The 22,177-nt window shown below is 44.9% G+C and overlaps 1 protein-coding gene across 1 annotated transcript in view; it reads right to left on the reverse strand.

The window, feature by feature from the left end:
- The window catches only part of SKIC3 (SKI3 subunit of superkiller complex), a 1,256,060-nt gene that overhangs the window by 797,496 nt on the left and 436,387 nt on the right, over positions 1 to 22,177 (reverse strand). Inside the window, exon 19 of the mRNA XM_086960925.1 lies at positions 1,969 to 2,145. Within this exon, the coding sequence (XP_086817051.1) occupies positions 1,969 to 2,145 (177 nt within the window). The remainder of the gene's footprint in view (positions 1 to 1,968; positions 2,146 to 22,177) is intronic.

Here is a 22,177-nt window from a genome sequence, read left to right on the forward strand (position 1 = left end):
AATTTTCGATTGCCTGTGTTATCAATAAAAAATGTTTTTAAAAAAAAAGAAAATGGCCATAGTTAAGCCCTTCCTGAAGAAGGCCATCTTAGATCCCGGGACTTTGAAGAACTTTCGCCCAATCTCCTTACTTCCTGCCCCCTCGAAAATGCTTGAGGCCCATCTAAACTGCCACCTGAGGGCTTTTTTGGATAACTCCAGCCTGTTGGATTCCTCTCAGCACGGTTTCCGGAGGGCACATAGCACTGAGTCGCCCTAACAGTGGTTACCAACAACATCCGCGCTAAGGTCGACAGTGGCCAGACTACCCTTCTGGTCCTGCTCGACCTTACAGCTGCATTCAATACTCTGTCCCCCTCCATTTTGGCCATCCGCCTTAGGGAGATAGGAGTAGATGGACCAGCACTCAGCCTCCTAACATCATTTCTTGATCACCGCAAACAGATGGTCAAGCTGGGTGACTTTCTCTCCCTTATCAAGCCTGTGCGGTGTGGGGTTCCTCAGGGTTCGTCTCTGAGCCCCACGCTTTTCAACATCTATGTGGCTCGCTTGCCAGGCTTGTAAGATCGTTTGGACTGGAAGTCTTATCCTATGCCAATGACACCCAGATTATGGTCTCACTCTCGCAAACTGTAAACATCACGGCCCGAAATTTCAGGAACTGCATGGAAGCAGTTGCGGGTTGGATGATAAAGAACTTCCTCAAATTAAATGGGGAGAAAACAGAAGTTCTTCTCTTCGGAGGCAAGCAGGAGATCTGGTCGATGGAGTGGTGGCCTTCTGCTCTTGGAGCCTGCCCCACGCCCTCCCAGTCTGCCCGCAACCTGGGTGTAATTTTTGACACCACGCTCTCCTTCGACAAGCAAGTCAGCAGGACGGTTTCAACCTGTTGTGGGGTCCTAAGAATCTTGAGGAAGATCGTACACTACCTTTACACTGAGGCTCGAAAACAGGTTACGGTGGCCCTCATATCCTCTAGGTTAGACTACTGCAATGCACTATATTTAGGAATTAACAAAAGACTAGTCCAACGCCTTCAAATAGTGCAGAATGCAGCAGCCTGGTTCGTTGTTGATGCCCCTAGGCTATCATCAGGTTCCTCTATTAGGAAAAATGTGCATTGGCTCCCCATGCAGGCCAGGATGCATGGGGAGCATGGGTCTGGTGCTGAAGACATTAGATCCCTTGTGTCCCTCAATGCTCCGAGTAGGGCACTTCGCTCGGCCAATAAAAACCTTCTTTCTGTTCCTCAAGTCTCCAAAGCCAGATGTGGTGGGAAGGCTTTTTTTCTCCCTCGCCCCGAAAATGTGGAACACACTTCCGGCTGAGCTCAAAGCCAAAAACTCTTATCTTCATTTTCGAAAGGCACTGAAGACCTGGCTTTTCACAGAAGCCTACCCATAGCCGGCGCACTTCTCCTCCTCTTTCAAACAGCCATACCGCCATACCGCCTTGATGCCCATGGGCTAAGTTGCGCTACATAAATGGTCCCTCACTCACTCACTCACTCACTCAGGTAAAGAGAAAACATTTTGAAAGGAGAGATTGGTAGCGTACAGTACTATGAAAGCCTGTGCATAAGGGTAATATAAACCAGCAAATAGGGGGTGCAAACAGCTATTTTGAAGCTTAATACTCTCAGACTAACAGTACGGCAGACTTATGTTGGTAGGGGGAAGTCAGATCATGTTGAACTGATGATCATGATGTTGTCACTAGGGGTGGTGGGTGGAGGGACGGTGGGGGACGCCTGGGTGTGTGGATAATCACTTGTGACTTGCCAGCTGTGTTTGTGTTGGTTATAAATTAAAATTAAAATATTTTTTAAAAAATTATAATACTCTCAGACTAACATGCAAGCAATAATTAAAACTGTATTCTTCCGATTCCAAGGGTGGTAAGTAAAAAAGAAATGTGAACCTAGTCTTAAGTGAATCAAATTAAGAGAGAAGCTAGGGCAGAACTTACCTTCCACCTAGACAAAGGAGTTCATTTTTAGACAAAATCTGTTTTTCAGCAGTCTGGCCAACCATAAGTCCCAAAACTCCAACATTCACTTTTGGCGGCGAGACACAGTGCAAACTGGTGCATGCATCGCCAAGCAGCTTCCATAGGCAGGAGACATCCGGACGAAGTTGTACAGCCCTAAAAAAAATAAAAAATAAAAAAAGTAAATTCGGACAAGGAAATATTATTTTATGTTGTCTTTATTTTACATTTTGTTTGGCAGCGGTTAAAGAATAGTCGCTTTTCTTGTGCAAAGAAGAATTCATTTGAGCTATCTATAGTGATCTCAGAGTTAAGTAATAGAAAGAAGCAAAACTATCTACCTGTCAGTAAATTGAATACTTTAAAAAGTGCACTGCATGGAAAAGCGTGGTAATAATGGACTATCTCTGCATAATGGATAATGCAGGGAAAGCGCTCTTAGTGGTTCCCTCAACAACCAGTCAGAGGAGACACCTTTGGCTACACTAATAGATCAATCAGTGCACTGTGTTAACTTTGTCAAAAATTGTGGAGATTTAGCAAACAGCCCAACCCACAGTGGTAGATCTAGCACCATATTTGGACGAGATAAGTCTTTGGAAAACAGCTGTGGAAATGGTAGGGCCTTCCCACAAGGTGATTTCAGTGTTCCTAACAACATGGAAAAACATTGCATGTAGAATAGGTAGAATTGGAATATGTGATGCCATCCCGCAGTATTTCTCCCCGCAGGAATCACAACATGGTCGTTACAACGACCGCGTTGTGATTCCGTATACCATTACTCCACAAGTGGGAACAACGACTTACGGAGAGGAGGCGCTGGATGTTGGAATAGTATAATTTACTATTCCAACTCCAGTCAGTACGGACAATAGGGACACCTCCCCCCCCCCCGCCCCCCTCCGCAAGTCGTTGTTCCGACTTGCGGAGTAATGGTATGCGGAATCACAACGCAGTGTTGTGATTCCCTGCGGGGAGAATGATTTGCGGTAAATGTTGTTTACCGTAGAATTGATGTGTGGCACTGACCTTGTACACAATTTCCTCACATTTTGGGGAGGAAATACCTCTCTCCCACATGAGTATTGGTAGAATTTCCACCAAAGCCACCCCCCTCCCTCACCTTCCACCCACCTGTTCAAGTGGCTCCTGCCTTGGCAGAGTCAGTCACTTTGATGAAGCAATATTCACCGCTACGCTGGCCACCTCAAAGTTAAAGCATTCTTGTCACCACAAATGAAACAGAGGAACTACACTGCAATATTGGTGGATAGAATAGTTGAAACCAAACATTTAAATTAGCAACTAAGGTACATAAATAATTATATTTCACTCCCCTTCTGAAACAAAATATTTAGGATCATTCCAAGTTTTTAAACACCTGACCATTAGTAGCCACCCTTTAATCTCCAACTAAAACACGTCAACGGTGATGGCAGCAGAGCCAAGATCCCTTAAGACTCTATGGGTAAGTATACTGGATATGTAAATGTAATAAAATGTACAAGTCCTGGCTAACGTAAGATCTAACAATTGGTACAGTGATTCATATCCCTTAAAGTGAAAACCTCCAGAAAAGGAACATGGTTCAAAATCTATTTGGAGTTCTTTTGTATCCAAGAAGCTCACTATCTCCCCAGGCTCTCGAAACAACTGTTCTGACTGGTATACCACGAGCTCTCCCACACAGTACAACCGAATGTACCCAAATCAATCTCATGCCTGACGCAGGCGCTACACTCTTCAGTTTGACCCAATTGTATCTGTTGCATCAGATAATATATCAGATATAAATCAATGAGTGCAACATACACAAGACAAGATTTGTAAGTGCTTGTTTAGCTTCCAATTCCCAACACAAATAATTTAAGGAATCGGTAACACATTTTCTGGTGGATCCTGTAACAGCAGATTCCTCACCTTCAAAATACTCTCCATGCATCAGACTAGACCAACAGACTGCATTCAGATGACATGCAGTGTGGCAATGTAATGAAGTGGTTGACTTCATCAGCAACTGTGACTATGATTTGCTCACACTATAGAAAACACAGAGGTTTGCTCATGCTAACTGAAAAATGGTTCAGTCACCTCCCACACCTCCAGAGAGTTTCAACTGACTGTTTCCTCATTCAACTTGATCACTACCACAAAAACTTGGGAGAGGGATTGTACTTATTCGCCCCAAAACATTTTTGGCAATCAAAACGTAAACCATCTTCAAATGCAAGGTTGTAGGAATACATCTGTTCGTTTCACATTCTTTGGAACTCAGCCTACCATTGACTTTAAAGCAATCTTTTTGTAAAATAAGCATCAACCGTTTGACGACTGAAGAGATAGATTCTGATGATAAACTCTAGAGTTTCAACCTTCACTACGGAAAGAGTGCCTCTACTGTGATAAGCAATTCACTTTCTTTCTGAAAGGTAATTTTATTTATTAAGTTTTATATAGTGCGAACAAGAACCCGAATACAGGAGGTGGAGCCTAGCGACGAACGAAGATGGCCGCATAAGCTCTCGGCTCCGTCGACCTCCTCCTGCTGCTTGAATATCCTGCTACAAATCCTGCTTTTTCGCCTAGCCCCCGTGTGGGTGACCTGTTGCTGATACTGGCGGTGTGGTCCTGAGAAACTTACGACCCGGATTGCCGGAGTTACATCGAGTGGACGTTCTTGGCCAAATGCTGACCGAGAGCCGGGACCTCGAGTACTGACCCTGGCCGGGTTGCAGTGCGACAACGGCGGCCGGGGGACCCAGACACGGTCCGGTCGATAGGAGTGGAGAGCAACCTGCCCCTGGATTGGTGGAGAGCCTGCGGTTCTACCCGCATTGAGGAGGTGTAATGGAGTGGTCGGGGGTCCCCTTCTCGGCGTTCCCTTCCCGCTGGGGTGGGGCCCCCGTCCGAGAGGCCTTATCGCTGCTGTTCTGTGTGCCTCCTGCCCCCGCCCACCCTCATCGCACTTTGGTCCCTGGGGGAATCGGGTGACCCGAAGGGCGCACTGATGTCTGGAGTTGACCAGTTCGCTGCGGTGCGGGGGGAAGAAGAGCCATCATTGCGAACCGTGATGGCCGCCATTAAGGGTCTGTGCTCCTACATGGTTGCTCTTCCACATAAGTCGATCGCGGATGACACCGAAACTGCCCGATCGCATAATGACTCTGATCTGTCTGGTCCCCCTGAGCGAGCCGTTTCTCCCAATTTGATCCCGGAATCTACGACTCGAGGCCCATTGAGTGTCGAAGCATGGATAGCAATGTCTGTATCGCAGTGTGCGGCTGAATCTGCCGTCATGGTGTATCGCCCGTCCACGTTGACGAGTCCGTCTGTGGTCGTGTTCACGTGCTCGTCCCCCAATGACTTTATTGAAACTGTGACCCGACGGAAACAGCGGGCATCTATCGATCGGGTGAGCTGTGCAGTGTGTTGGAGTAAGGGACGGACGGGATCTGGTTGCACCGTGGCGAGTGTCATGGCGGCTGAGGATTGTGGTGGACTGTGGACATCCGTTGGACTCGCCACACAGATTCGGGGCCTGGCTGGACTTTTGATTTATCCTGTGAATAGGCGGGTGCGGTGTGCGGAACTCATGGTGAAAACTCGTAGAGGTCAAGGGTGAGACTGAAGTTCGACTCGGATGCTAGGGGTTCGTGAGGGACCCGGGATCCGCCATTTTCTTGTATTGGGGGCGGGGCGGTGTAGGACGTCTTTCCTGGGTTCTAGCAAATCTACTTTGCTTTGTTGCTGATTGTTTAATGACCAGGACTGCACGTCGCAGGACGGGGGTAGTGTGACCGGGGATGCGTGATTCTCCTCCTCCCTTAACTTTTCTTTTCTTTCTTTTTCTGTGTTTCCTTCCTTCATAAATCTCTTTTCTACTATATTTCGGGTTTTTGGTCGCTGGGCGATAGGCACGCTGCTAGGGGGGTAGGCCGTAGCCATCTGCAGGGGTGCAGGGTGGGGGGTAGGGGGTGGGGTATTTTTGTTTTTCCGTTCTCTGTTTCTATGGCCTTTTTCTCTTTTTAGTTTGACTGGACTTTCCTTTTTTCTCTCTCTCCTTGGGTTGGGGGACAGGGTATCGGGTTACTGTTTGGGTTTTTTGGGCGGTGCTGGGACTGTGGCCGCTCAGCCTCTCCTGTCATTGGATTCATCGGGTGGGGTATTAGTCGGAAATCTTCAGTAATGTATGCTTGCTTATATTGCTTGCTTCAAAATGTGGTCGTCTCTACAGTTGGACATACTTCCCTGCCCACCCGGTGATTGTATCTACTTTAGATCCCGTAGCCGGCCCCCTCCTATTTTCTTTTCTCTTTCTTCTTCTCGTTAACATATGGAACTGTATTACGTATTTACCGTGTATATCCTGTTTTATTTTTAAAAATTGAGCTCTCTTATCCTGAGCTGCTCTGGGTGTGCCGTAACAGTTTGATGCTCTAATTTTGCTGCCATGCCTCCGCCATGCCTTGGCTGAATAGCTGTGTGCACCCTTTTCTAAATAAAGGTCTTCCAAAAATTAAAAAAAAAAAAAAAAAAAGAACCCGAATACATTAAGAATACAAAACATGAATAATCGCATGATTCACAGACAAAGGACACAAAGGAGGGTAACACAAAAAACAGGTATATAGCGGGCTACGAGGGGGGCACACAATGCGGTAAAGAAGAGCAGCATCACATGATGGAACGGTGGTTGTAGGATCAATGATTTCGAGCCACTGGACCTAGCCCAGCTGAAGGTAGGAGTTTGTCTAATAGGAATCTTTCGGCTTCCAGTTTGAAAGCAGTCGTTGAGAAGATTCTGTGAACTTCCGGTGTTAGAGAGTTCCGTATCTTTGGGGCTGCGTCAGGGAAGGCTCAGTGACAAGTAATTTTTTTGTTGAGGATGAGTGGTTTCAGGAGGCAAGTGTTAGCACTTCTTGAGGCTCTCCCACCACAGGATAATTCAAGCTTTTGCTCTAGGTACCTGGGAGTTTTGAAATGCAGGGCTTTGTGCGTCAGAATGGCAATCTTTAACCGAATTTGAGCTTCGTAGGGTAATCATTTGAGAAATTTTAGGACTGGGGATATGTGCCCATTTAGTTTGATACCTGTGACCAGTCTGGCAGCAGCGTTCAGTGACGCCCTTAATGGAGCCAGGGTGTATTTGGGAAGGCCACAGAGCATAGTGCTGCCGTAGTCTAGTCTCGGCAAGACCAGTGCTTGGACCACCTGCTTGAAATCCTTTTGTGGCAGCAATGGTTTGATGTTTCTCAGGGTCCTATTCAAGTGGTTAGCTCCCTTACACACATTACTGATATGATTTTTCATATTCAGATGCTTGTCCAGGGTGATTCCAAGAGATTTGGCTGAGTCAATGATGAGGGGAGTGCAGTTGAAGGCCGTGAGGTGATTCAGCCAAAGGTCTAGCTTGGAGATGTGGTTTGGAGGAGAGATGAGAAGGAATTCAGTTTTCGAAGTGTTGAGTAGTAAATGGTTCTCAGTTAACCAATTTTGTGTGTGGCCTGAAGGTTAGTGTCAAGTAGATGAGGTTATCCGGGGATGAGATTTTCAAATAAAGTTGTGTGTCATCTGCATACATATGCTAGAGAATGTTTGTGGAATTTAGTGATTTCACTAAAGGTTCCAAGAAAAGGTTGAAGAGGATAGGAGATAGGGCGGATCCTTGGGGCACACCCAGGAGAACTGGAGAGGGAGTGGTTTGCCTTGACTCTTTGTGATCTGTGTTGGAGGAAGGAGGAGAACCATTGTAACACCAGACCAGAGAAACCCATCCTGTTCTTCAGAATGGATAGGAGGTTGTCATGATTAACCATGTCGAATGCGGAGGAAAGGTCAAGGAGGATTAGGAGGCAGGAATAATTTTGGTCAAGCATTTTTAAAATGTCATCGATAAAGTGTGTGAGAGCAGATTCGGAACTGTGCCCCTTCCGAAAGCCGGATTGTTGTTGGTCTAGTAGTTGGAAATTCTCTATGTGAGCACAAAGGTGGGATTGTACGCATTTCTCCAGTAGCTTGGCTACTGTAGAGATGTTGGAGATAGGCCGGAAATTATTGAGATCAGTTTTATCTGCATTAGTTTTTTTTAGTATTGGTGACACCTGAGCTGCTTTTAGGCAGTCTGGGATCGTGCCTTGTGCTAGAGAGGTGTTTACAATCCTTGTCCAGGTGGGGATGAGTACATTCTTAATTACTTTGAAGATGGCCGAGGCAACGGGTCAATGAAGTGGTTAGATGGATTGATGTTCTGAAGAATCTTGTTGATGTCTTTTTCACTGAATGGGGTAAAGGTGCCCCATGACACATTGCTCTTAGTGATCAGACTGATAGGTATGCGCTTATCTAAGAGTTTAATCGATGGCAGTAGAGCCTTGTTAGAGGCAAGTTCAATGGTGATGAGTCTTGATTTCTCATTGAAGAATGCAGCAAGATCATCGCAAGAAGTTGGGATGACTCCGGAATCCGAGTGGTTTGGGCCTGCCACTGATTGCTGTTTGACCAATTCGAAAAGTGTCTTGGGGCAGTTTGCAGCTTGATCGAGTTGGTCTGAAATAGTCTGCCTTGGCGCTCTTGATTTGTTTGTTATAGAGCTCCTATCATCTCTAAGGAGTTTTAGGTGTTCCAAGGAGGGTTTGGATTTCTAGGAGCATTCAGCTGCCCTAAGGTTACGGAGTTCCGCTTTTAAATTGTCGTTGTGCCATGGTTTGGATATTTTTGTTGAAGCGTTTTTTTGTTGGAAAGGTGCAATGTCATCCATGATGTTGGAGATGGTTGAATTGTAGTAGTCAGTGAGCAACTGAACATCAACCAGGTTAGCTTGAGAGGAGAGGGCAGATTTGCAGTGGGCTTCTAGTTCAGATGCGTTTATTGATATGAGCTCACTTTTCCAGATCTTGGATTTCGTTGGCTGAGCCTTCCTCATCAACACCTCCCTGTTAATATAGAAGAGGATGCAATGGTGGTCGGACCAATCGCAAGGGATAATGGTATCCAAAGTGATGCTCTGCCCTTTCGAGCTAATGAGGTCTAGCATTTCTCCTTTATTGTGAGTTGGTTGGTCACAGTCCTGGATCAGCTCATGATCATTCAGATATGCTTTAGGCCAGGATACCACCTAGTCATTGGGGTTAGACCAGTGAAGGCTGAAGTCACCAAGGAAGATTTGGGACACGGCTGAGTCGACAATACCAGAGATGACTTCCATCAGTTGCTCGATAAAGGGGAGAGTGTCTGCCGGGGGGTGAAAAAAAGTGTGAAGTTTGCAAATCGGCAGGTTATTATTTGATGGATTGAGGCAACAATTCACTAAATACATATGTGAATGATAAAGACAAACCGCTGCAAAAATAAAGCACCAATTTAATCTACAATTAACCTCATAATTTCTATGTCAACCATCCTCAAATCTGAGGAAGAAACCTTTTCAAAATACTGGTCAGACCACCCCAACGCATAAATGACAGGTCAACCCTAGCGCCAGAAAATATGGATACGAAACATACACACTTTCGCCCAGTAAATCTGGACTCAATGGCCAATTAGTAAGTAGGTAGGAGAGTGCAGCAATGTACATTTCCTTACTAACAACTACCACATTTTGGAGCATGGCCGGACCAAGCACCAAGATGGCTGCTGACACTCGAAGCTCTAGAGCCGCCACCAGAGAAATGCAGCCATGATCCTTCAATGCGGCAGCCCGGCCGCTAAATAACAGCTTGGGAGGCAGAGTGCTGAAATGGAGCCGGTCCTTGACATCGACGACAGAGCGCGTCTGCTTGCCTGAGTCGGCCCAACGTGGCCCTCGAAGGCCCCGCAATGACAGGGGGTCGCAGACGAGCCTGAGGGTAGGGCCGCAGCAAAGCGCAGCAGCCGTACTATAAACTGAGGCACGGGCAGAGGGGAGGCATGCACACAATAGTGCGTTACGCATGTAGGCGGTCTGTGGAGCAGCCTGGATTGGGATTGCATCGCTTAACTACCGCTCAGTGCCTTGCCCACGAACACTTGGGTACAACCACATGGCTGCATGCCCAGGCACTATGCACAGAGGTGCGGTTGTAAACAGCGGGCACACTAACCAGGGTGAATACACGCCACCTGCAGGGACGAAGGATCGTGGGCTGGGCTACCACTTACTACTGGCAGGTGTGAGAGAGGATACTTTGGCACAGTCTTGGGATTGCAGCGAACTGGCAGCAGATAACACTCCATTGTGTAACGATTTGCCCACCGGCACCAGTATACAGCACAGCTACTTTTGGCACAGTGGCGGGGGAGCCATGGGGCGTGGAAATCCCAAAGATCGACAGTTGTTGTTCGATGTGGCGAATACTCTCAGGCGGGAAGAGAATGAGAAAGGCGGCTGGGGCCGGACGCTGGGTCCGCCAGGACCCATCAGAAGATAGCCTCATGTCTGCCGATAGTGTCACTGCCATCATGGCGGAACAACAGGCCGGTTTTAAGGCCATCGATGCAAGGTTTGATATGCTGGACATACGCCTCGAGGACATGCTGGGCTGGCTGGACCAACATGAGAACAGGATCGACGCTGCTGAGCAACGTATTTCAACGGTGGAGGGCACACAGACGACGATGCAGAAGCGTCATGAGCTGCTCCTGAAAAAGACAGCCTCCAAGGCGGATGATTTGGAGGACAGGTCCCGGCACAATAATATACGCATAGCTGGGATACCTGAATTTACAAGCACAGGCCCCATGGCGGCGTACGTTGAGAAACTACTGGCAGAACTTTTTGGAAGAGAGGCTTTCTCCCTGACGTTTGCGGTTGAGTGTGCTCGGAGTTCTTTTCCCTCGTTCTGCCCCTGGTGCCCCTCCCAGGTTGCTGATCGCACGACTCTTGAACTACCATGATCGAAATACTTCCCTACAGAACCCAACATCAAGGTATGACACTTTCGTTACACCCTGACTTCGCCCCCTTAGTTCAGGAAGCACAACGCAAATTTCAAGAGGCAAAGTGACTCCTAATAGCAGCAAATATAACATATGCTATGCTTTATCCTGCACATCTATGTGTCCAGGTGGAGGGGAAGACTCACATCTTTGAATCACCCTCAGAGGCCTCTGACATTTTGAAGCGCCGCAGGTGGAAATTCACCCCCCCCCCCCCCCCCTCCTGAGGGATGAGCCGTCGGCTCTGGGTGCTGGACCCCAACGTCTTACTTTAATTCCATTCTACTCAAGCTGAAGCTTCTGAAATTCCCTGGGTGCGATGTTGTCCTACCGCTGATGGATCCACTGCATCACTACTGATATTATCCTTTTCTCTTTATGCCTACTCTTGCCTTTATACACTGATTGCATTTGACTTATAATAGGTAAGGTTGACATGGCGGTCTCCTTTGAGGGTCGCCTACCCCCTAGGAGATCTCTAAAGATTCTTCGAATTGGGGTGATGGGAGTCACCGGATACAGTTCGGGAGGGTATCCAATGTGGGTATGGGGTGGGGGGTTTGAGTTATTGCTTTTTGTGTTGTAATGTTTGTGGGTTTCATGCAGATAATTATATGTACAGCTACTCAGTCATATGGAAGGATAAGCGATAGTCATTTTCCATGGGTTGGGATGCCAGCTGTGATGCAGTCAAGCAGTGGGCCTAGGGCATTGGAGCTGGTCTGTATGTCCTCGAATGTGAGGTGCCTGCCGGTTAGAAAGTGTTTGCCTATTTGGCCAGACATGCAGTGAAAATTGCCTTCCTACAGGAAACCCACTATTGCCCCACCTCTACCAAACCATTTTGCATGCACATGGGGGGACAGCAGGAACTTCGACAACTACAGCACTTATGCCAGAGGGGTGTGCATCCTGGTACACAGGTAAGTCCCATTCAAGACTTAAGAAGTGATTAGGGATCCAGAGGGGCAGCATCTGTTGGTTGCTGGGCATATTGGCCCACAACAGGTACTACTTGTCAATGTATATGCCCCAAAAATGATGTCCCAGATTTTTTTCCCGGACATTTCAACACATATCAGTAATTCACAGATCAACTGTATAATAATGGGGGCCGATTTTATGCTGTTACTGCTGCCCGCCCCGGACCCCCCCAGTCCTGATCATATCACTAAACCACGTTAGGTGAAGGCGTTGCGAGAGCTGCTGCAGTCCCATTTATTGGCTGATGCGTGGCGACAGACTTCTCACTGCCCATGAATTTCCCTCCTTCTCAGCGCCACATGGCACAAAATCTCCGCACAATTCACCGGATCTATACAGGTTGAGGGGAAGCTTAAGGACATGAATGCTCAAAGACCAAAGACGACCGACCCTCCCCTCTACATCAAAGGGCGGCACTCTGAGCAGAGTTTCAGGAACTAGGGGAGCGTGAAATTAACCAAAACGTGCTAGAATATGTGGAGATGGGGAGTGGCCTGGCCGGAACCCAGCTAGGCTCCTTAGAACCCACCAGCACTTGTCCTACATCACACAGTGGCAGTTGCATGACGGTACTATTCTCACCCAGAGCTCTGGGATTACCGCTACAGTTGGGGCTTATTATTCCAACATGTACACAACTCGCTCCACCGACCAGTACAGCCCTTACCAAATACCTGGCGGAAGTGGCAATGGTATGGATAAAGGGGGGTAATCCCCAATTTTTAGCTGAACCCATATCTGCGGATGAGGTAGCGCAAGCCATTTAGGATATGGATGGTTCACAGACACGACCAGTGATACCTATGCTTCATTACCGCGCCCTACCTCCAGGCCTAAGAACATATGGCAGCCCCTTCGCTCTTATTTGCTATTACACCATGAAGTTACTGATTAGAATTCATTAATTTTCTTTTTCATATGGCACTGGGCGAGACTGCTTGTTAATGGATATGTACTTGCACATTTGGTGGTTTGGGGAGACAGAGGGTGGGAACACTATTGCCTCCCACCGCTGGGGAGGGGGAAGATGCGTAAAGTTCCTGGATTTCTTCCTTTTATTCTGCGCCTGGGCTCTTCCTACTTGGTGCCGATGACTTCTGCGATTAGTTAAGGAGCACCCATTAATGCTCAGGCTCAGATTAAAAATACTGTTACGTAAATGAGGGTCCCCGCTGCCATACTATTTTATAACCTGCCTAGTTAACTTACAGTCATCACCACTGACGCATTGCCATATATGATCGCACAAGCTAGTCTATATTGTTTTTTGTCTGATGCAATCTGTCATATTTTGCTATTTTCTTTTTGTTTTTGATTTGTATATCTTCTTGCGGTTCCAATGTTCTATCATCATGCTGGTTTTTTTGTCAAGCAAAGATGCACTAAAAAAAAGGTTTTTAAAAAAAAAACGACCACATTTTTAGACAGGATATATGAAATCTCACCCCTGAATGTTGAGGAAGAAAACAAATAGAACAAATTGTTCCTTCTATTTGATGGTACTTCAAACTAAGAACAAAATGTGAAACAAAAGTCCTGCACTAGCAGTTTAACAGCTCAATCTTTACTATTCAGCTAGCCTGGCTGATGAGGGGTGATACCTAGACACCGGTCCCAGGATGCTTGTTTCCAGTCCGGAGAGGACATGGGCTGGCAGTTCTGGCTGAACTTGTTACCATGCGGAGCAGGGTCAAGACTGATTTGCATATGGCGGTGTCCAAACTGAGGAGGCGTAGTGAGTAAAAGAACTATGGATTGAACGCAGATCTCTTGACTGGGGTGAATGTTTGATTTATTATGCATTCCGTCTATCATTAGCTACTGCAGCACAATTCTTCTTGGTGGCAGCAATTAAAGATGTTTTCATGTTTCTCAACAACCATTGTCAGTGGCCTGCAAAATGTCCCTGGCAGAGATGGTGCTGCACCCGAGATGCCGGTACGTCCTGCAGATCTTACACTGCTTGATTCCCAGAGGACTCAATAGCCTCTTAGTGGCACAGGTGTGGGTGGGTAAGAGCATAAGGGTAGACGTACAGGTTCTAGAACTAGACCGAATATGAGGTGCGCTGGGACTGCCGGAACTCAAGCTGGTGTATGTGGTGGTGCAGTTGCAGCATCGAGCTAGATGATCCGCAGATGAGCATAATTGAGAGAAGTGTCTGTCGGTGGGAATCTCTGAGGTGATGCATCTGCCTTAAGTGCTGATGGCAGATGCACAACGTGGTACAGCTCACCCATTTGTGGTCCGACAGGTCACTCCGGCAGGGGGAGCGCCATCATGAGGGCGTTCCAAGAACCATGATTTTCTGGACAGTTACCGATAGCATGGTCATTGCAAGTCAGGGACTTCATTGGTAAAATGGAGGGAAGGGGATGTGAGCACTGCAATTGGGGTGTCTACTAACCAAGCGTAGGGTGGCCATCTGTTCGCTCTCTAATAATCCGCCGACAACTCATGCATGGGCCAGGGACTTAGAGGAATGGGACTGGACAGAACTAAGATGAATGACAAGTTCACATAGATGAGCGACTGAAGGATGATTTTCAGGAGTGGGAAAGCATGCTGCACGACGTGACAGAGGAGGATGGCAGGGTATCAGCTGCTGAGGCACTAGAAGAAGGGACTCCAGCTCTGCTCCATTCGATGGGATCATAGGAGGCACCTGATGGAGAAGAACCCACATAGACAGGACTAATGGGGTGCTGGGTCCAACACCCACGTCCATCATTTAGAGATAAGTGTGTAGGAGGTACCAGTGAGGATGTGATGACAGGGTGACTGTGATTCTGACCCATTAGGCTCCATTGGGGAGAGCTGCTGAAAGCACCCATAGAGAAACTGTGGAATTCAGAATGGGCTCAAAGGCAACACAACCTGAAGTTCAGCTCTCTGACCTCACAGCACAATGAATATTATGATGTACCCGACGGTGACGATGAGACTTCGATTATTTGTCTCAGTTTTGTGACAACATTTTTAAATAAAAGTACACATATATATGTAACTGACGAAGGCGTACCGCCGAAACGCGCCTGAACTTTTGATCTTGTGTGCAATAAATCCGTCCTGGATTTGACCCCCCGTGAGTGCAGTCTTTCTTTTTCGTACCACAAATATATATATATATTATTGGGATGGTAAGGAAAGCACTGGAAACACGCTCCGTGAACCTACTTGAACACACAACTATGTTACTTGATATGCTCCGTTACTGCTTGACCCATAATGTTTTTCTGTTTTTTGGGGGGGGGGGGTATACCTCCAGAAACAGGGCACTGCAATGGGGACATCATTTGCACCCACTTATGCAAATCTTTTGATGGGGGCTTGGGAGAGCGAAGTGATAAGAAGAGATCAAGAGAATCCGGAGAGGCCGAAAATTAGACTTTGGTGTTGTTTCATAGACAATTTGTTTGTCATATGGGACGGAAATGAGAACTCACTAGAAACTTTTATTGGATCTCTAGACAACAATGAGTATAATTTGAAATTCACTTCAACAATCAGTCCTCACTCCCTGATCTTCCTAGATGTGGAAATATCCGTGAAAAATAATAAACTGTGCTCCAAAATCAACAGAAAACAGACTGCATGTAATAGCATTCTACATGCAAATAGTGGACATCCCATGAGACTAAAATAGAGCATTCCATATGGCCAAATGTTGAGAGCGAAGAGAAACTGTCCCGAACAGGAAGATCTAATAGAAGAAATTGATAAAATGAGCACAAGGTTCCTAGAAAGGGGATACCCTGAGGAAGTAATATCTTCTGCGAGAAACAGGATGCATCTAAAGAACAGGACTGATTTATTAACTCCAAAAAACAAGAGGCCTAAGACCAACTTGGAACATGAGACGAATCAAGGGAATGAGGTAACTAGACTCATTATGGACTTCAACGATCAGAGTACCAATATGAAAAAAGCCCTTCAAAAACATTGGCGAGTTCTACTCTTGGACAACACTTTAAAAGAGACCTTGACAAAACATCCAAGTATCACATATCGGAAGACCTCTTCCCTAAGGGACATTTTAACACAAAGTCATTTGGAACTACGGGAAGAGAGCAAACAGACGTGGTTAACCACACCAGGTTTTTGGAGATGCTACAAGTGCAAGGCCTGTGAGCACGGAACAAACATCAAAAACTATAAACTATAAACGGCAAAACAGAAACAATTCAGGACCACATCACATGTGACTCGAAGTGTGTGGTCTATAGGCTACAGTGTCCTTGTGGCAAGTTCTATATCGGGAGCACTGTAAATAAACTAAAATTAAGAATACTTCAACACCTGAGGGCCATTAAGAACAAGGACCCATGCTACCCGATGGCCACACATTTTGCTAAATATCATCAGAGCAATCCCGCCCTACTAAAATACTCAGGGATCAAGCTGAGCAAAATCTCGGAAAGAGGCGGTGACCAAACTGTACAACTAAGACGATTGGAATCCAGGATGATATTGAGTATGGGAACTGAGGTGCCGTTTGGGCACAATCTGGATGCCGAACTACATGTACATATGTAGATCTATATATTTGTAGATAGAAATTGATGGAACTATGGGGTTGGAATTCTTCACCACAGAACTGTGTGGACTAATGCATATAATGTATATAATGATGTGTAAGATGTTGGATACAGCACATACTAGAAGCCAAAATGAGTTTAACTAATCTCAAAAAAATCTTTTTTCAACATACAGGACATAATCGGGGAAGGTAAAAAGTCATAATTAACACACTACATTGCGTAAAATTAATTAAGGGATATAGAACTGTTTGATATAGGTACTTCACAGATATTATGTTTTCATATATCCCGATAATCAAGCGCGATTGGCCAAATGGTTGAAAATGACTTGAATATGTATATAATTGTAAATAGAAGATTTGAATATCGGTTATAATTTGAAATGTTGTACATCTATTTAGGAAACTTTTTTGATTTGGCTAAATAATGGAGAAGTCTACAACAACGATGAACTATAAATTCACCATCCATGTTATAAGATTAGTACTTTACTGAAATGAGTGAGGAAAAAGTAATCAGTTCAATCTATATCGTATATAGAAAAGGATTAGAATGATTAGACAATTGTGTCATTGTAAATACTTTATTATTATTTTTTGAGAATGGTATGGTTAAAATGCGTACTTCACGATAATTGTAAAAACTCACAAAATGGCCACCAGTATGTGCTGGCCAAAAAATAGACTGTGCATGGTTGAAGGTCCAGATGACCATGGAAATGGTAGAGGGTACTTATACACAGCACTGTATTTAAACCAGGTCTAGACCTAGGGACTCTATGGTCCAGTTGAAGGCAGGAAGCCGAAACGCATAGACCGTCCATTTTGATGCACTTTTGCTTTGCACATGGTGTGTAAATAAAATAGTGGAGAAGCTATCTGTTGCTGTGCCGTGTCTTTATCTACGAGAGCCGTGGGGAGAAGAAGCTGATGCTATATATATATATATATATATATATATATATATATATATATATATATATATTCAGTGAAAAAACCAGAGGTTTCACAATCGTTATAGTTAGGAATTAGCATTTAAAAAACCATTGAAATTCACTGAAAAAACCATAGGTTTCACACCAGTTATAGTTAGCTGGACATTTTACTCATACAAAACCATTGAAATTCCCACGTTATAGTTAGTTGGACTCACTATAACTCGCGCGCCCGCAATCCACTGCTGATGATGTCACATATTACATCATTCATGACATGGTCAGTGACATCACTGATGACATCTCAAATGACATCACTGATGACATCACTGATGACATCACTGATGACATATCAAATTACATCACTGATGACATCATTGATGACATCATCCATGTGATAATATAATGCACCTCCTCACACTCTAATCTAACCTTTGATACATCCAGTGTTGAATACAGACTACCATTCCTGAAACTATTGACACACCAATACTAGTTACTACATACACACTCACTGATTCCTAAGTCTACACACACATCCACTCATTCACCCATACAATCACTCATACATACAGTCACTCATCAATACTACACAATCATATGCACTCATACACCTATACAGACACTGACACACTGCCACTCATCCATGGAGCTACTCACAAACCTATTCAGTCATGCAAAGAATCAATCACACTCCCATTTCCTCATCTATACAGTTATACACACATAACCTTACTTATTCAAACATATACTAACACATACTTACTCTCATTTACAATCACTGATACAAGTACACATTGATCCATACAGTCACTTACGCAATCACAGACTCTCATGGATAGTCATTAATATATGCCAACTCTCACATGCACTGTGTTTTACATATCTACTTACTTGGACATGTAGCACTGAGATTCACTCACCAACACACTCATGCACACAGTCAACCGCCCATACAGCTGTTTCCACATGCACTCTTGAACCCATACACCAAGTGAATCAACTGCTCACACATCTATGCACAGAGTCACACACCTCCCAGCCACCCCCACACAGTCACCCTCACATACAAATACTTGGGCAACCAATCAATAACCCATAGAGCCACTCATATAGCTACTGATCAACACATGCAGCAGCTTACACAACAACAGACATAAAGATGCACACATTCAGACAGTTTAGTCACAAACCTATGCATTCAGTAAGACACATTTAATCACTCACTCATACAGTCAGTCACGCACCTTCTAAATCCTTCATCCAGACACTTATACACCCACTCATTCTTGAATATGTAAAACATAGTTAAACTTTACAGTAACACACAAAAGATGTATAGAACTTTACAGAAACACAAAGACACTGGATGATGTCATCAGTGATGTCATTTGAGATGTCATCAGTGATGTCACTGACCATGTCATGAATGATGTAATATGTGACATCATCAGCAGTGGATTGCGAACGCGTGAGTTATAGTGAGTCCAACTAACTATAACGTTGGATTTTCAATGGTTTTGTATGAGTAAAATGTCCAGCTAACTATAACTGGTGTGAAACCTATGGTTTTTTCAGTGAATTTCAATGGGTTTTTAAATGCTAATTCCTAACTATAACGATTGTGAAACCTCTGTTCTTTTCACAGAATTTCAAAGGTTTTTTAAAAGCTAATTCCTTTCTATATCGAGTTTGTAACCTACGATTTTTTATTTTTTTTATTTGCTGTTTTGTGTAAGTATTAATTATTAATAATTTATTATTATAATAATATTTTTTAAATGTTTTTTTTTCATCATTTTTTCCTGGGGCGCTCTGGGTGCGCGCACCGGTAAGCTGTCCGGGGAGCGCACCCAGAGCGATATTTCTGCGTTCGTGTAAAAAAATATGAATGTAAAGTAAATAATAACGCAAGACATTTAGTACCATACATATAAAAGCAGTATTTTTGATTTACGAAATGAAAATGATTTTACATTTCGTGAAACTATCGAAACATCACTTAGGCGCGCCGTGTAAGCGCCCCCGGAAGCGTCTACGTTCGTGCCGCGTTCGCGCCGCGTTAGTGCCCCCGGAAGCGCCTACGTTCCCGCCGCGTTAGTGCCCCCGGAAACGTTTCGGTGCGCGCAGCGTAAGCGCGTCAAGTCATGTGACCCTAAAATAACACTTTTCATTGGTTGCTAACAGTTTTTTTAACAAAGAATGAAATCCCCACCCATTTCCTTCACTTCTTCTTTCACTTTTGTGACTGCAAGACCTGCCTTTTTGCTCTCGGTTCTTTGTTGGATATCTTGGATTATCATGGCTGCCAGACCATCCAGCAGTGAAGATGACACCAATGAATTCATCGATGAAGTGCCTCCTCAGCCGAAGGTGAAAGAACATTTCATCTGGAAATTTTTTTCTATACCTGATGGGCATAAAAAAGTAAATGCCCCAAAAGTTGAATGTAAAATCTGCCATACTGTACTTTCCCATGCAGACCCCCGAAAGAAGTACAGTTTTGGTAATTCAACTATGATTCGCCACGTAGAAAGGAGGCATCCCCAGAACTATGCCCGGGAGAGTGTTAGGGCTCTAGCACAAGAGGCTCCCAGGGATGGGGCCTCTACATCAACCGGAGGACCAACAACATCGGTGAGGAGGAGATCAAAAGAGCTGATTCCGAACATTCAGCCTGCTTTTAACAAAGGCATCCTGAAATGCAGAGACTGTGATCATCTACTTTGCTATGGGGAGCAAAGTGTTCTGCTCATGGTTCGAGCATTGGAGAACCATCGCTGCCGTTCCCAGCCCTAAATTTGTTTTTGTTTTTTGCTCCAGTTGAGCAGTTTCCATTCCCTGTTTTTGTTTTAAAAAAAAGAAAAAAGAAGAAAAAAAAAGTTCTTTTCAGAACTACCTCCAATTCTCATCAAAGAGCTATGTTCTAAAAAAAAAATGAAAAAGAGTAACTGAAGTGGAGTGCATTGATAAAGGAGAGGAAAATGATTAAGAAAGAACAGAAAGGTATGAGAGGAGAAAGGAAGTGAAGTAGGGGACTGAAAGAAGGTGAGTGTGGGGAAGGAAAGTAAGGAGAAGGAGAGTGAACATGGGGAATGTGGATATTCAAAGAAAATGTAGAAAAGGAACGGTGGTGTGGAAGGGTAAGAAAAGATGCATTGCTGGAGTTGCATAATTTTTGTGACACACTCCAACAATGCATCACTTTTGCGCTTACAGATACGTCTGAAATACTGACGTATCAGTAAGTACTTGCGACATAATGCGTCATATATTAAATATGACGCAGGAGTAGAAGACTGAAGGCCTCATTTATGAGGCCATGCGTCACTTTTACGCCACCGGTGCGTCACTTTTTGTGATGCACCAGTGCTGTAAAAAATGCACCTTATTCTGTCATATTTACAAAGTGACGCATCTAGGTAGATGCGTCACTTTGTAAACCCCTGCGTCACATTATACCTACGTAAGGTGTAATGTATGCAAAAGGGACTTTTTGATGCAAGAAAGGGTCGTAGAGATGACGCTGTGAAATCAATGAGATTTCAGTGCGTCACTTTTAGGACGCCGTTGTGTCAAAATCTTGGGCCTGCCTCACAGCAGGCGTAAGACTGATGCAGGCCCTTTCACATAGGACTTGCCCCATGTGAAAGGATGCGTTGCTGGAGTTGCATCATTTTTGTGACACACTCCAGCAATGCATCACTTTTGCGCTTACAGATACGTCTGAAATACTGACGTATCTGTAAGTACTTGCGACATAATGCGTCATATATTAAATATGACGCAGGAGTAGAAGACTGAAGGCCTCATTTATGAGGCCATGCGTCACTTTTACGCCACCGGTGCGTCCCTTTTTGTGACGCACCAGTGCTGTAAAAAATGCACCTTATTCTTTCATATTTACAAAGTGACGCATCTAGGTAGATGCGTCACTTTGTAAACCCCTGCGCCACATTATACCTACGTCAGGTGTAATGTATGCAAAAGGGACGTATTGACGCAAGAAAGGGTCGTAGAGGTGACGCAGTGAAATCTGTGAGATTTCAGTGCGTCACTTTTAGGATGCTGTTGTTTCAAAATCTTGGGCCTGCCTCACAGCAGGCGTAAGACTGATGCAGGCCCTTTCACATAGGACTTGCCCCATGTGAAAGGATGCATTGATGGAGTTGCATCATTTTTGTGACACACTCCAGCAATGCATCACTTTTGCGCTTACAGATACATCTGAAATACTGACGTATCTGTAAGTACTTGCGACATAATGCGTCATATATTAAATATGACGCATGAGTAGAAGACTGAAGTCCTCATTTATGAGGCCATGCGTCACTTTTACGCCACAGGTGCGTCACTTTTTGTGACGCACCAGTGCTGTAAAAAATGCACCTTATTCAGTCATATTTACAAAGTGACGCATCTAGGTAGATGCGTCACTTTGTAAACCCCTGCGCCACATTATACCTACGTCAGGTGTAATGTATGCAAAAGGGACGTATTGACGCAAGAAAGGGTCGTAGAGGTGACGCAGTGAAATCTAAGACATATCACTGCGTCACTTTTATGACGCTGTTGCGTCCAAATCTTGCGCCTGTATCACAGCAGGCGTAAGATTGATGCAGGCCCTTACACATGGGCCTGGCCCCATGTGAAAGGATGCATTGCTGGAGTTGCATCATTTTTTTGGCACACTCCAGCAATGCAACAAAATTTTTTTTTCCCTATTTTTTTTTACACTCTTTTTTCCCCATGGTGCACTCAGGGTGCGCGTACCGGGGAGCGCCGCCAGCGCTCACCCCGCGAAATTTAAAAA

Source organism: Lissotriton vulgaris, chromosome 3_1, assembly GCF_964263255.1.
Source record: "Lissotriton vulgaris chromosome 3_1, aLisVul1.2, whole genome shotgun sequence".
NCBI classification, from domain to species: domain Eukaryota; kingdom Metazoa; phylum Chordata; class Amphibia; order Caudata; family Salamandridae; genus Lissotriton; species Lissotriton vulgaris.